The sequence below is a fragment of the Lactuca saligna genome, chromosome 8 (assembly GCF_052625555.1).
Source record: "Lactuca saligna cultivar CGN05327 chromosome 8, ASM5262555v1, whole genome shotgun sequence".
Lineage (NCBI taxonomy): Eukaryota > Viridiplantae > Streptophyta > Magnoliopsida > Asterales > Asteraceae > Lactuca > Lactuca saligna.
Window position 1 is genome coordinate 20,308,938 of NC_136424.1, and position 16,502 is coordinate 20,325,439.

The following is a 16,502-nucleotide window of genomic DNA, read 5'->3' on the forward strand; positions in this document are numbered from 1 at the left end:
CCATCTTTCATATAAGGTACAACACCTTTGTAAGCTCTTTTTTTCATGTGAGGATGTTGTTCATTCAATTAAGAAATTCATTCATTTATATAAGGTACAACATCATCATAATTATTCTACAAATCAGTTGTACTACTTTAAATTTTTTTTGGATTTGGGTTAGCGAAAGCAGACGTCACTTGTTAAAAATCAGAATATATTTGGTGCCACTTGTCAACCTATATTGAACCTTGTAAGAAAGTAATTCGGATAACACACGAAACTAAAAGCACACGAAAACACAATATTGATGTGGTTTAGTCAAGTTGACCAACATCCACAGATAGGAGGGGAGTATTCTTACTCACAAAGTTCTCAAAAAGTGATTACAAGTACAACCAAAAAAGATTCAACCTACTCACTAAGGATATAAAAGACATTGAAGACCTTAACAAATGACTAGCATGAAACCATATTCATAGACTAGGGATCAAACCTAAAACCCTAATAAGCCAAGCCTATTAATCCTTAGGCCCATGAGAGGTGTCAAATAATCATCATCTTCCATGTAGACACTTCTGGAACCTTTATCCTTGAGGTAGATTGTATAAGCATCAATAATTAGTATCTTCAATTGATGAGCATCCTTTTTAGGATCTTCAACTTATAAGCATCCATGATGCTTACATGAGATCCCAGATTTTTACTCGTGATCCCTGATTGTCAATCTAAAACATAAATTACACTTAGATTTGAATTCATGAAGTTTTCTTAAGGCTTGGAAAATAATTGGAGAAAATATGCAATGTCCCAAAAATCCAAGGTAGTTTTTTTAAACGATAAATCATACAATCGAGTTTTTCCAAAATCGATCAAAGTGAATATATCATTTAAACATCAGAGGAATATGATTCATTGCCAATGCGGAAAACTCTAGGGGATGTTGTGTCATCATGTCTGGCCCTTTTCCTTAGTACATGATGTACATAAAACATAAACTAAAATGTAAGTGCAAAGCTTAGTGAGTTCCCCAAAATACCACATACCATGCATACATTTTTCATGGGCTACCCCCGTGGTCTTTTACCTAAAATCCCATGCGCTACCCCTATGGTCTGACATCCAAGTGACATGGGCTACCCTCATACTCTATCCTTGAAATGCCATGGGTTGCCCCATCTTCTAACATCTAAGTGTCATGGGCTACCCCCATGGTCAATTATACAAATGCCACGGGCTACCCCCAGGGTCTTCCAGGAAAGTATCACAAAGAGAACTAGCATTCCACATAACAAGTAATGTGCCAAAATTAGTGCCTTCGACCCATGGATATAGTGAGAAAACTCACCTCACAGTCTGAAAGAATAGATGTACCAATTGCTACTCTAAAAGCTATCTCTCCCGGTCACCTATACAATTAATAGGAACCCAAATCTCAAACTATAAATCAAATTACCCAAAATGCCTTTAGGTCAAACTTTGTCAACCCTGGTCAAAGTCAAAGTCAATGGTTAAAGTCCAAAAGTCAATATTCCTTCCCATCGAAGTATGTACTGTGTACCAAGAGAGTACGCCCAACATACTTTGATGCTGACCAAAAGCGGGGCACTGACTGCATATGTGCAATGTACCACCAGGTACGCCCAACGTATGCAACCCAGTCCTAAAATTCCATTAAGAGCGTATTCCATTAATCCCTTACATCCAAAACTTAGATCTAAGCCCAAAATTATGTCCTAAGTCATAAAGTTTCGAGAAACTTTATGACTTTGCATGGATATAAAGTGCTTAATGTCCAAAACCCTAAGTTCTTAACCCAATATGACATCACAACTCTTGTATTGAAGTACGTGGAAAAGAGTTGGGGGGAGGGGTGGATTAGCTGCTGAAAAACTCCCAATAATGCAATTAACCACTTCATGAATACAATCACATGCAACAAAGATTAGATAGTCCTTCGAGTAAAATACATAACCCTACAACAGTTGGACTCAGACAAGAGCTGCACAATAGAGTCAAATCCATCACTCCGAGATTATTTATCCTTTGAAACATGTGGCTTAACATATTCACTTAATAGTTAAATCACATCACTAAGAGTTCCACAAAGCACAAAGCAAGCAACATTCGAGCAGTAACATTGCAAGGCATAAAACAAACAAAGGGCATCCCACACTCACATGCTACTACCAAGCTAGGAACTTCTACTCTCACTTTCGGTTGCCTTATGCATACAAATTATACACAATCCAGGATCAAATAGACTATCGACTAAATGATTCTACCCTAGGACCACAACCAAACAAGGAAAATGATATAAGGCCAAAGCAATGATTCTAGGGCTATATGATCCTAATCGTATATAATTTATAAAGCATACACTTAGGAATTACTGTTACCAATACATATTCCCAATCATAGCATCTAATGCTTCTTAGGCTACAAGGTATCACATATCAGACCGATTTATCATGCAATTCCAGAATGTATCCATAGCCTTATCCTAGCATGTGAACATTCATATCATATATCATCTCAACATGTATGGGTATTCTAGGAATCACTTACTTGAGCTTGGCTGATTGCACGTATCACACCCCCTTTTTCTTATAAAAATATTTTTAGAAACTTATTTTCTTTACAAAAATCTTTTTAGAAATTTATTTTCTTTCAAAATATTACGAATTCCTTGGTTTGATTTTAGAAATACCCAAGAGTGTGCCCGAATCCCTAAAACCAAGGATCTGATACCAACTTGTAACATCTCGAAAATCCAAGGTAATTTTTGTAAATGATAAATCATACAAACAAGTTGTTCCAAAACCGATCAAAATGAATATATCATTTAAACATTAGAGTAATATCATTAATTACCAATGCATAAAACTACGGGGGATAATGTGCCATCACGTCGGACCCTTGTCCTTAGTATAGATGTACCTGAAATATAAATTGAAAACCTTAAGCACAAAGCTTAGTGAGTTCACCAATATACCACATACCATACATACATTTGCCATGGGCTACCCCAATGGTCTGACATCCAAGTTCCATAGGCTACCCCCATGGTATCTCCTTGAAATGTCATGGGCTACCCCTATGGTCTGACATCCAAGTTCCATGGGCTACCCCCATGGCCTTTCATACAAATGTCATGGGCTACCCCGGGGTTTTTCCAAGAAAGTATCACAAAGACAACTAGCATTCCACATAACAAGTAATGGGCTGACATTGGTGCCTTCGACACATGGATATTCTGAGAAAACTCACCTCACAGTCTGAAACAATAGATGCACTGATCACTGCTCAAAAAGCTATCTCTACCAGTCACCTATACAAGTAATAGGAACCTAAATCTCAAACTATAAATCAAATTACCCAAAATACCCTAAGGTCAAACTTCGTCAACCCTGGAAAAAATCAAAGTCAACGGTCAAGGTCGAGAACTCAATATTCCTTCCCAGCAGAGTGCGCACTATGTACCAAGAAAGTACGCCCAATGTACTTTGACGTTGACCAAAAGCGGGGCACTGACTGCATACGTGTATTGTACCACTAGGTACGCCCAACGTATGCAGCCCAGTCCCAAAACTCCATTAAGAGCTTATTCCATTAAGCCCTTATATCCAAAACTTAGATCCAAGCCCCAAATGGTGTCCTAAGTAATATAGTGTTTGGAAAGTTTATGACTTTGCATGGCTATAAACTGCTTAATGTCCAAAATCCTAAGTTCTTAACCCAATAAGACATCACAACTCTTGTATAGAAGGGATAGAGGGGACAAGATCACACTTTTATGGTTCATAATGGTTCCATAATGGATAAAGTTTCCAATTTTATCCATTATAATGGTCCCAACAAACAAGGTCTAGTCTTTAAGTCTCAAAGGGACCCAAAAGTGCATCTTTTTCAACTTAATCCACTAAGTACAAGTCTCCAACCTTTAGATTTAAATCAAAATGATGTTTAGATGGATAAAGTTTCCAACTTTATCCATAACAAGGTCACAAAGTTTCAAGATCTAAATTTATGCACTTAAAGTGACCAAAAGCTCATAACACCCGAAACTAACTAGATCTAACAATTTCATCATCAAGATTCAAACTTTATACTTCTAGAAGAAGGATCAAGGTGAGCAAAGTCTGATCTAAAAGCTCCAATGCAACCAACACTTCTTTAATGAGTTCCTTATTCTCCAAGGTGCACCAAGAACACTCCAAGGCACTTAAAAACACCTTCTTTCTACTCACAAGGATCAATCTAGGATTAGGGTCACAAGAGAGGGTGTTCGGGAGGTGGAGGCTGAGAATGGAATGGGTTTGGGGGATTTAAGAAGCTTAAATAGGGCTCGGACCATGAAAATAGGGTTTGGGCACTTTTTGCATACGGCCAATGTACTTAATTTACAACCAGTGTACTCAGGCATACTTAGTATGCCCGACGTATTCAATTTATGCCCAACATATGTGGCTGACCCAAAAATGGTCCTAACTTCAAACAATCGTAACTTTTTCATTCCAACTCCGTTTTCGATGTTCTTTATATCCACGAAAAAGTATTTAAGAGCTCTACAATATTATCTAAATATCTTAGACTAAAAACCACTCGAAAAAAATCCACATTTCATGCAAGAACCCGACCTATGACTTTTCCCATTTTACTCTTTGACTCTAAAACAAAATTCAAGGGTGTAGATCTCATAATCATCATTACCTCCATTCAAAAGGTCTAAACATAGCCTCCTTAATGCCCAAAGCCTTTACAAAATTGAATTCCAGCCCACGGCCCTAAAACATAGAATGATCCCAAACAGGGTGTTACAAAATGATTGTGAATAAGCTATATAGTTCCAAGCTTCATCGAGAAATAATATTCTAATATTCAACTTGATTTCAAACATGCTTTTAGTTTTCTTCAAGCATCTAAATCACCATTTACTTATCGTCCATCTATTCACAATCGTTTCCAAATGAAGTGTGTGGAAGAATGTTGGGGGGGGGGGGGGTGGATTAGCTTAGAGTTTGTCAACTTAACACATATAAACCTTCATGTAACATCCCAAAAATTATGATAAAAATTTTCATTTATTTATAAAACCATCCCACAAACCATAAGTTATAAAACATTGTTTTCAAAACAATTCCATAAAATCAGAGTATCAAGATCTCTTAAAACATATATCGGCAGGAGGACGTGTACGATCACGCCTTTGCCTTGCCCTAATCATCTGATGCACCTTACCAACAACTGTAAGCCAAATTTTAGTGAGTTCTCCCAATATACTCCACACGACAATACATATACAATGCATGCACACTGGGCCCATAACATTAGACTGGATTGCCCCTGAGCCTACTACATGAGACTGGATTGCCCAATCCTAGACCACAGCTAATGACTACCTTGATCCCGAGCCCACATCATAAGAATGAATTGCTCTCTTGGCCCTGAGCTTATGGATGGATTGCTCCCACGTTTGTTAGCTTACAACACAAAGCATTTGCGCTTCGACCCAACCGTACTATGTCGACATATGCCACAGATAAACACTATCCTGAAAATTTAGATAATCATACAGATCTACTAATCTAACAGATCATTGTAGCATAACAACATCCTATACAATAGGGTACATTACACAATCTAGTGGGTCGGTATTGGTGCCTTCGACCTATGCATAGAGTGAGGAAAACTTACCTCAAAATCAAGCAACTAATATAGTAGCTCCCTCCAAGGATCAAAACCAACACCACGAGTTACCTATAAGACAGTGGGAACTTAACCTCAGTCTAAAGTCCAAACATACAGATTGACTAAAAGTCAACTAACTCAGAAAGTCAATAAGTTACCTCCCATGGTCAACGGTTATGTCAACAACCCAAAAACCCTAATCAGCGAGTAGTCCTATCGTGGCCATCCATCGGTCATGCTGTGGCAGTCTAAGGAAAAAACAATCGGGTCCTTACCAGTCGTGATGTCGGGGAGCCTAATGTCACACCGTAGGGACTAGCCTGAACAACTTAACATATTATGTTGTTTTCCAACAATTCCAAGAGCTTCGAAGCTCAGATTTGGTCCCTCCTGCGGTCTTGATGGATAAAGTTCCAACTTTATCCCTTAAGAAGTTTCAATAAGTTAAGATCTCCAACCTTAAGTCCTTAAAGGGAACTCAAGCCATGCAAACACCCATTAAGCACTTAATCATTAGACTTACTCCTTCACATCAGAAGGGTTTCCTACACCTAATGGACCATAAAAGTCATAGGTTTATGGACATACATGTCCAATGCATGTCCCTTCCATTTTAAGTCAAAAACATGGAAAAATACACTCCAAGCTTGTGACCAAAACTCCAAGGAACCTCAGATCTGGAACATACAATACTCTTGAGACTTCATAGATCAATAAAGTTGCAAACTTTATTGAAACCAATCACTCAAAATTCATCAAATGCACCAAACAAGCATATAAACACTAAAAATCCAAATACCTTAGATCCAAAGAGGAAATGTAATAAACCAAGTCTTTAAAGAACACCACACTCCAAGGACACAAAAACACCATAAAAATGGATGAAAGGAGATAGGAGGAGCTTAATCTATGAAGGGAGGCTAGGGTTTGCTAAAGAGAGGGTTTCTAGGTAAAAAGGAGGCTACAAATAACCTAAAACAAGGGGTTTAAATGCTAACATTCGAGCCAAACCCTAATTTAATGGGCTTGACTTGCACAGCATGCCGTAACGTGGAGTCACGTTTTTCCCAAAATCCATATCAGCTTCAAACAACCATAACTTCCTTGTTTCAACTCCATTTTCAACGATCTTTATATGCACGGAAGGGTATCGACAAGCCCCATAATTCTATCTACTTACTTATGATGTAAAGAACATCGAACTTAATCAAGAAGTCCAAATATTGCACTCTAGTTCTACATTTTAGCTCTAAAACACAATTCAAGAGCTTTACTAACTTAAACAATTGAAACGTCCCAACAATAAGACCAAAAAATTTCATTCTTGATTTAATACAACATTAACCCAATCATTGTCATACAACCCCATAAAGATCAAAGTATGTCAATATATCAAAACATATCACAGCACTTCTCAAAATGCGGAAAAAGGTGATGTGTGCTCTTCAATCATCCTGGGCTCTTCCCTTTCAATCCTGAAGTACTTGAAACATAAATTGAAAATCGTAAGCACAAAACTTAGTGAGTTCCCCAAAATACAACATACCTTACATAAATAAACACATAATAAGCCTCGCCTAATGAGTGTAACGGGCCCCGCCCTTAATCACATAATGGGACCCGCACACTAAGTATAATGGGCCCCACCCAAATCGCATAACGGGCCCCGCCTAATGAGTATAATGTGCCCCGCCCAAACTCGCATAACGGGCCCCACCCAACATAAAAGTTATATGGCCAGTGTACTCAACTTGGACAACTTTCTCATTCAACTCTTAAACGGTTAAGACTTCACTCCAACACATAGATCTGACTTCCTTAAGGTGGTTTATCACGTTAACAGATTCTAGTGTCAAAGGCTATGTGAGATAACTTTTAGATTTAGAGTGTTTGTTTAAACTAAACGTTAACAGCTTGTAGTGTCAAACCAAGTTTTTTATTCAAAACGAAGCGTTTTATCAAATCCTAGAAGCTAAAAGTTCCCAAAAACGCCGTGCCAAACACGCCCACGGTTTACCCGTAAAACTTCCGTAACCAAAAATTAAACGTCTTGAAATCAAGTTTTCAAAGATGAAGGTTTCAAGTCAATAACTTATGTACGTTTTAATATTCAAAAGTCAAGCTTACGTGTTGTTCTTTTGTTTTTCATAATATTACTTTTGGTTCTAAAAAAAAACGTGTTTTCATAGTTGATGTTATTTATGTCTACCATCTTCATCTATGTCTAGCACTCACCCTGTTCATGAACAAATGATTAATTAATGGAGGTTTATCGCATTATTCTTGTGTTGCTGTCAAGTATTATATTCTTTATTTTGTCGTGTTCTGCTGCAGTAGATACAGTATATACAAATCATCGGATCAAAGATGGAACCACAATTGTTTCAGATGGTGAGACGTATGAACTGGGGTTTTTTAGCCCTGGAAAGTCAAAGAATCGATATTTGGGGATATGGTACAAGAAGATATCACCTTGTACAGTTGTCTGGGTTGCTAACAGGCAGACACCAATCAAGGATGCATCTGGGGTGTTTCAAGTCACTTCAGAAGGAGTCCTGCTGAGTCACAGTGGTGGCAATAGTAATACTGTCATCTGGTCATCCAATTTCACCGTATCTGCAAGGAATGTTAATCCAGTGGCAAAGCTTCTGGACAGCGGAAATCTTGTGGTGTGGGATGGCTATGGCAACAAAGAAAATCCGATCTGGCAAAGTTTTGACTACCCTGGTAACACTTTGCTACCAGGAATGAAATTTGGGAAAGATTTGATAACAGGAAGAGAGAGATACTTTACATCTTGGAAGAGCCCTGATGATCCCTCTATTGGTTTTTATAAATTCTGGGTAGACACAAATGGATATCCACAGATTTTTGTGGGTGAATTAGGTCAAGGTGAAACGTTGAGGGTTGGACCATGGAATGGTCTTGGTTTTCAAGGCATTCCTGTGGAAAACAAGAATCCAATTTTCTCTACAGAATTTGTTGTGAATCAGAAAGAAATATATTATAGATATAAACTGAAGAGTACAACTGTTCAGAGGGTTATTTTGATGTGGGATGGCATGGTAAGGCGGTTGCAGTCGAACAAGCGAACCCAAGAATGGGTCGACTATGCAAATGTAGTGGTTGATGCTTGTAGTCGTTATGGAACATGTGGTCCTTTTGGAAGCTGCAGCATGAAAAGTTCTCTTCCTTGCAGTTGTTTGGAAGGTTTTGACCCAAGAGTCCCAGAAGAATGGAATTCATGGGATTGGTCGAGTGGGTGCCAACGTAAAAAGCCATTGGATTGTAGGACTCAGGATTTCTTTCATAAAATTTCAGGAGTGATCTTTCCAGACACACGACGTTCATGGTACAACGAGAGCATGTCCCTTGGAGAATGTGAGATGGTATGCAGAAGCAATTGCTCTTGTACTGCTTATGCTAATTTAGATATCAGAAACGGAGGAAGTGGATGTTTGATATGGTTTGATGAGCTTATGGACATTAAAGAATATGATTATTATCAAGAACTTTACATAAGAATGGCAACCTCTGAGTTAGCAGGTACACAAATTTTATTCTATATAAAACAGTGAAAGTTGGCTGTTGAGTTATTATTGCCATACCTTAATCGTGTCTTGCTAGCTTGTTATTCGTTTCCCTTACAGAGTCAGTACTATCATTAGTTTGGATTAGACTATCTTGTGATATCTAGCTAATTCTTTTAGCTGGTAAAACCTATTGGTCACACATAGGATGAAGATTTAATCGAATCTAACAAGAATTACTTTATACAGTAATTTATAGGGACTCTTGAAAAAAAAAAAAAAAAAAAAAAAACTGTCGGGATCCTCCAGGTTGAATGTATTTGGTTTTGAATTGTAACATTACTAACTTTTTTTTCATAGCAAAAAGCCAATTCAGCTTCAACAAGAAGAAGGGAATACTCGTGGTGTTGCTGTCAGTTTTGTCAGCTGCACTGCTTCTGTGTGCAGTAGCATATGCATGTAGAAAAAAAGTAAAAAGGCTTCATAAAAAGGGACGAGGTAAAACAAGTCATTGATTATTCTTCCAGAAATGAAACATTAACAAGCTAATACTACCAATCGAGTGTTTTCAAGAGTATGATTTTTGGCAGATTCATGTAAAAATAAGAAATTGAAAATGAACCTTTTGTAGGAAGCAGGGCACATACCCTTGATAAAAACCATACGAGTCTTCAGATGGATAACCTTGATGAGCTACCTTTTTTTAGCCTGCATAAAATAGCTGAGGCTACCGATAACTTTAACATCGATAATAAGATCGGAGAAGGCGGTTTTGGTCCCGTTTACAAGGTATCTTGCTGATTCTTTTGAAATAAAACACAATACATGTCTGTATTGACAAAGAAATATTAGAATCATAAGCTCCAATATTTATTTGTAGGGTGTGTTGGAAAACGGGCAAGTAATCGCTGTAAAGCGTCTCTCAGAAACATCCCAACAAGGAGTTGATGAGTTCCAAAATGAAGTCATTTGTATTGCCAAACTTCAGCATCGGAATCTTGTGAAGCTCCTTGGATACTGCATTCATGGAAATGAAATGATTCTAATTTATGAATACATGGATAACAAAAGCTTGGACTCATTTATATTTGGTTTGACTCCCTCTAATGCCTTACTTTCACACTTGTTGTAGCAATGTTCATGGACTAATAAAGTAGTTCATATTTGGCAGATGAAACCAGAGGTTCAATGCTGGACTGGCCTCAACGCTTTCGCATTATCCATGGTATAGCTCGGGGTATTCTTTATCTACATCAAGATTCCCGCCTTCAAATCATCCATAGAGATCTCAAAGCAGGTAATATCTTGTTGGACAGTGAAATGAATCCAAAAATATCAGACTTTGGCCTTGCTCGCAAGTTTGTAGGACATGATGACATGGCTAAGACAAAGAAGGTGGTTGGAACACAGTAAGAATCCATCAAACATTTTCCATGACAAGGGAAAAAATATAAGCAAACACGAAATACCACTAATCTTTTTTTTTTTTTTTAATTAAATGATCTTGTCTGCAGTGGTTACATTTCTCCCGAGTATGCTGTACATGGGCATTTCTCTATAAAGTCAGATGTATTTAGCTTTGGTGTTGTTGTGTTGGAGATTGTGAGTGGGAAGAAAAACAGAGGATTCTCTCATGAGGCCCATAGTGATAACCTTCTTGGACATGTAAGTTAATCATGTAGACTAAAATGGACTAGAAGCTATTTGCTCTTTAACATCATTGATCCTTTAGTATATTTTTCTAAAACCTTGTTACATGCAGGCATGGAGACTATATAAAGAAGACAACTCCATTGAACTCATGAGTGCATCTTTACGTAACTCTTATGTCATGTCTGAAGTACTACGTTCAATACATGTTGCATTATTGTGTGTGCAACATCATGCGGAAGATAGACCAACTATATTGTCAGTAGTTCTGATGCTGATTAGTAAGGGGGCACTGCCTCCACCCAAGCAACCAGCGTTTTTCACCGAAGAAAGTTATCGTGAAGTTGATACTGTTTCATCCCTAGAGGAATACATGATTACACTTTTGCATGCTAGATAGACAGCATGTGCCTATCTTAGCGTAATAAAGCATCGAGCTTATTTTATGTTGGGTCTTTTATTTGGCAATGCAGCTACGTAAATCATAGATAACTTATCTATATATAGTTATCTTTTCTTTTGTATTTTCAATTACCATTTCCTCTCATAATATAACCCTAGCCGTTTTTCTGTGTCTATTATTTGCTAAACATGCTATCAGAGTGTTATTCGATCCTTTCCTTTTGATATGTTAATTGTGGAGAACGGTTTGGCAATCACCGGTTGCATGAGCCGATGTTAGTCGTTCGTATGCTCTGGTAATTTTCCATCATTTCCTTCATTCATTCGGTTGATGTTAGTTCGTTTTTGTTATTGTCGGAATTTGTTGATTGGTGTTTGTTGTTTGTTCGTCATCTTCTTTTTATTTGGTATTGGTATATGCTTAGGTTGATTATTGTCAATATGGCTCCTAAAGATGACTATTTTACAGTCTATTAGCATCCAACTAGATTGCAAAAATTTTGTTTATTGTGATGAAATTCTTTTTGAGGGGCAAATAGATGTGGGGTATACAGGTGTTAAAGCAAGTCGATAGATGAGATGTTAATTATGCAATATTAGTTGATGCTTAGGAAATTGATAAATCTATGACTATCACTTGGATTAATAATATTGTGGTTTAATTGATTAATTGGCACCTAATTCCCAAAATATGATCAACACAAGAAGTTTGGGATCACTTGGAAAGATTGCACACTTAGTCTAACTTTGATAAATAGTAATATAGTATCAATTAGAGACTAATATTCAACTATGTCTTATTTGTGGGATTTGTTGTCTCACCCAGAGTCTGCTGAATTAAAAGCTTTTAGACAATATTTTGTTAGAAGAGAAGAGAAACATTTAGCGCATTTGTATGGCATTACCATATAATTATGAAGGCCTTGGTGGAACAATTCTCCATTGTACCCGTCTTCCCACAATTCATTGAGTTGTTAAAGAGATGATTTATGAAGAAACATGTATCAAAAGGTTTTTTGACCATGGGTATAAAGATTGTAATACACTTGTTTTTGTTGTTCCACCACAACCTTAGTCTATAAATCAGCCATGAACATCCAATAAAGTTGCATTTGATGAATGTGTGTTTTGAAAATAGAAGAATCACTAGAAGTCTTAGTGCATACTATTATTCAACAAAGAAAAAACTATAGCAAATGCATCCACAATAAAACATACCATCTTTGACAGTTTTAGCCAACCTTTCAACCATGCCCTTTTAGTCACATGGTTATGTCATCGGTACTGCGTCCACCATAGTTCACTGCTATTGTTGCACCTTCCATAGAGACTAATCACGAAGTTTCCATCACTCCTCAATCTAATTTGGATCCCCATGCTTTTTAGTCCTTTATATGGCCTTTAATCTTGCTGCCATGTCAGTGATGTGTGTGTGTATGTGTGTGTGTGTGTGTGTATATATATTATCAGCTTTTAAATTTATAAAATCCTAATCTATCGCAGCTAAGCTAATGCACATTACACAGTGGATCTGATAGTGTAAGAATGGGAATTCAATTCAGATATATTCAAATGTTTGATTCAACTAAGCTAACAAAACTAGAGAATTGACTTAAAGATAGAAGATATAAAGATGTTTTCACATAGATTTCGATTTCACCTTCAGGTATGGTGGATTCCAAATGAGTACAATGAATACTAGTTATTGTTATCGATTTCTAATGTATTAGTTATCTGGTCAGATTAACTACATTATGTAATTATAAAGACAACGAATACAATATTCATGCAATTAACTATCTCTACAATTATAATTAAGTTCATATTATGAGAGATTTGATCTAGAAATTAACTTCAATGGTCACAAAAGCCAACTATTAGCATAAGTTGTTCACAAACATTTTCTTACACATATAATTTTACAATTTTATCGCCTAACCCTAGGTTTTATCAAACACTAGTCCAACCAATTTATTATTCATAAACTAATCAAGATTCAAGTTAATACAATCAAATTGGTTGTCTAAATCATAAATAAGTCACAAATACATAATATAAATCAAAACTTTAACACATAAGGATTTTGATCAAACAAACATAATATATTAAACAAAACCAATATTCGAACAATTAAACTGCACCAAATCATTACATTGCATTTAATCTAGTGAAATTGTTCATGTTTTACCCTATAATAGATAAACAAAAACATAAAATTATAAGAAATGATTTACAAAACAAGATCATTAATCCAACCGATTTATCATTCTAACGCTTCTATCTTCTACTCTTCAAATCTTCACTCCAGTTTTTATCTCCACCTTCGAGATCGAACCAAAAGGGTTTATGGATGATTTTTTCACTTTTTAACCTCTTGGGAGAAGTTCCTAAGGATTGCACACTGAATTAGGTTTGTATAATCGTCTATTTATAGGATCAGGAAAACGTCGATTTCACAGAGCAAAGACAGTCATATTTTTGGCAAGTTTTTGAATTTTTTTCCTTATCAGCTCAAATAATCTTCAACCCTTTCCTTTTTCTTCAAACCTTGAATTTATCTGTTATTATCCAATTTAAATCATATCACGTATAATTTATCTTTAAAATACAATATTCTAGAATAAATTATTAAGATAAATACCTAAAATGTATGACTAATTTAGGGAATATAGCAGTCACCACCGATGTCCCATTTGGGTATGTACTTATCTAGTTTTCAAGTATTCTTTCATCTTTCTAGATCTTTGACTCTAGTGAATATCACCAAATGTCACCATGTTTGTCATCATTTATTTATTTGTCTTCTTGCTATAATATTTATGTTATGTCTAATAGTGTTACATTAATGCTAGTAGAGGGTGTCGGTTATGTTATTACCCCTCATGTTTTTCTCACTGAGATTTAGTATATTCCCAAAATTTCTTTAAACTCTTCTTTGGTGTAACATCCTAAAAATACTAAGTAAAAGTTTGTTTGTAACACCCATATTTTTCGTGCCAAATTAAAACTTTTTCGGCACACTTAAAACCATTTAATCATTACATAATTTGTTTTCAAAATAATAATCATCAGAGTATCTCAGTTTCCAATCATAAAAATATAGCAGCAGGCCTAGCGGTACGATCATGCCTTCGCCTTTCCATGATCACAAAAAGTACCCGAAACAAAAAACTGAAACTGTAAGCACGAAAGATTAGTGAGCTACCCCCAAAATACCATCCATACATATCCATAATCATATCATATCAAAAAATACAGAACAATATGCATAATAAGCCTTCAGCCAAAACTGGACCGCCTCGTACGGCCTACACCCTAACTGGACCGCTCCCGAGCCTTCGACATGACTGAACCGCCTCGCAGGGCCTACAGCTTATCCGGACAACTTGCCGGGTATGTTGGCCTACACCACAAAGCAGGACCGCCTCAACCCAAATATATTTTTTTTCAAAGAATTTCAAACGTGAATGGAAGAAACAACTAAATTAAAGGAAACATCTAGAAATATGATGTTTTAAAAAACCTATCAATGTACAAAATACCCACCTATATAACCGAAGAAATGGCAAAACAGGCCAACCTTGTGTGGAAGCTACAAACAATTAAACATTTTGTGGATATTTAACGTTAATAAAACAAAAAAGAAAATGAATAAAAACAACCATGAATATAACATCGTACATTTATAATATGTTCGATAAAATCAAATTTTTATTAAGCTGCAAATCAGTCAAACATCAAACAGTAAACTTCCTCATGAAATAATTGTTAAAAATCAAAATTTTATTAACTAGAATGCTATATTCTTCCTCTTACTCCATGAGCATCTAAATTAAAGGAAGCAAATGGAAATATGATGTTTTAAAAAACGAGTCAATGAAATTACAATACCCACCTCTCTATTAAGGTTTTTTCAAAATGACCTCTAGAAAAATTATGTTTCAAAATAAGAACATAAGGTCATTAAGTATTTTGGATATCTATGCCTTAAAGTCATATAAGGTATATAACTACTTTACTCGTAATAACAACCTAAAATTATATTTAATTTAACAAAAAATTTAATTTTTAAGCAAAACAACTTTTTTATCAGTTGTGGATAAACAATGCTAAGGAGAGGCTTATGTAGCACTTTGTTCAACATATTTTTAAGCTTAAAATCTAGGCGAGACTTGAAGGGCTATTTGCATGTTGTAAGAAATTATGTAGTTTTCAGTAAATTGGTGCTTTTATTTGTTTTTTGGAATATGAACTACAGGGTATCAACTTGAAAAAGTTAAGAGAGTTTGTGTAGTATTCAATTCTTCGTTGTTACATAATTAGGTTTCTAAATGTATTTTCTTTTAAAAAAAACATAAATGAATATGAATGTCTAAAACTCAAAATTTAAACATTAAAACATAAATATTAGATTTGATAAGTGAAAACATGCATAAGAAATTACTATCCCTCTCAGACATTAATCAAACAACGTTTAATCAAACAACTTAACACATTCCATTTTTTAAAAAACACAATACACATCAGATTTCATAAATTTGAACATCAAACACAATTACCAAATCAGTAACAACAAAATAGTAGCAAATCAATTATCAATGAAAGTAAGAAATCACCTGACAGAACTCCAGCGAAGAACTTGAACTTGACGATTGATATAAAAAAAATACTACAGAAATATTGTATGTGAAGAAGGAAATCACAGGAAAAGAAAACCTTCTCGATAAAAAAGAAATCGACCAACAACATCAATCGGTAATTTCAATGAAAGAAGAAAAAAGAAGAAAGAAAGCATAAAATACGGAAGAAAAATGGAACATGGTGTTGGGTGCGACGGAGATGTAGCTATCGAATGTCTCTGGCTGGTGTCTTCACAGGGGAGCGACGGCGAGCAAGGGAGAGTCAACTAATAATAGAATCAATCGGTCAATACATTTAATGCATTAATTAGAATTTTTTATATAAATAAAAAAATCAAAAAATTGCACATAGAATTAATTTAATTGAAAAATACCAAAAAATTACATGAATGTGACATGTCACGATAAGTTCTTTTATTTTGTTAGGAAAGAATTTTTACACCCACTATTATTTGGTTAAAAACTAGTATCTTTGCTTGTATTTTACCTAAATGTATTCAAATTTCATTGAAGTGGTAGGTTAACGGTGGTCAAACTGAGAGTATGACATATGATATTAAACGTGTAGAAGTAAAGTTTTCAAAGCTGACGGTTTCAAGTCAATAACTTA

General features: G+C 35.7%; 1 protein-coding gene and 1 long non-coding RNA gene across 2 annotated transcripts; one reads left to right on the plus strand and one right to left on the minus strand.

Moving 5' to 3' along the window:
• Window positions 1-7,919: 7,919 nt before the first annotated feature.
• LOC145011963 (G-type lectin S-receptor-like serine/threonine-protein kinase At4g27290) lies at window positions 7,920-11,449 on the plus strand. Its single transcript, XM_078970715.1, has 7 exons — window positions 7,920-9,216; window positions 9,561-9,698; window positions 9,832-9,989; window positions 10,081-10,291; window positions 10,372-10,609; window positions 10,715-10,865; window positions 10,963-11,449. Exons 1-7 carry the CDS (start codon window positions 7,932-7,934, stop codon window positions 11,248-11,250), a joined length of 2,469 nt encoding a protein of 822 aa, XP_078826841.1. The 5' UTR covers window positions 7,920-7,931; the 3' UTR covers window positions 11,251-11,449.
• A 2,516-nt stretch (window positions 11,450-13,965) lies between these two features.
• Window positions 13,966-16,120, minus strand: LOC145013022 (uncharacterized). Its single transcript, XR_013664795.1, has 3 exons — window positions 15,869-16,120; window positions 14,799-14,844; window positions 13,966-14,655 (listed from the first exon to the last, which is right to left on the minus strand). It is a non-coding gene; the product is annotated as an uncharacterized LOC145013022 (long non-coding RNA).
• Between the last annotated feature and the right edge of the window lie 382 nt (window positions 16,121-16,502).

What these genes read in the sequence shown, in the direction of transcription:
- LOC145011963 (XM_078970715.1), top strand. Translation starts at nt 7,932, where the DNA reads ATGGAGGTTTATCGCATTATTCTTGTGTTGCTGTCAAGTATTATATTC. An exon ending in GTTTTGGTCCCGTTTACAAG is followed by an intron (nt 9,990 to 10,080) that starts GTATCTTGCTGA and finishes ATTTATTTGTAG; the next exon opens with GGTGTGTTGGAAAACGGGCA. An exon ending in AAGAAGGTGGTTGGAACACA is followed by an intron (nt 10,610 to 10,714) that starts GTAAGAATCCAT and finishes TCTTGTCTGCAG; the next exon opens with TGGTTACATTTCTCCCGAGT.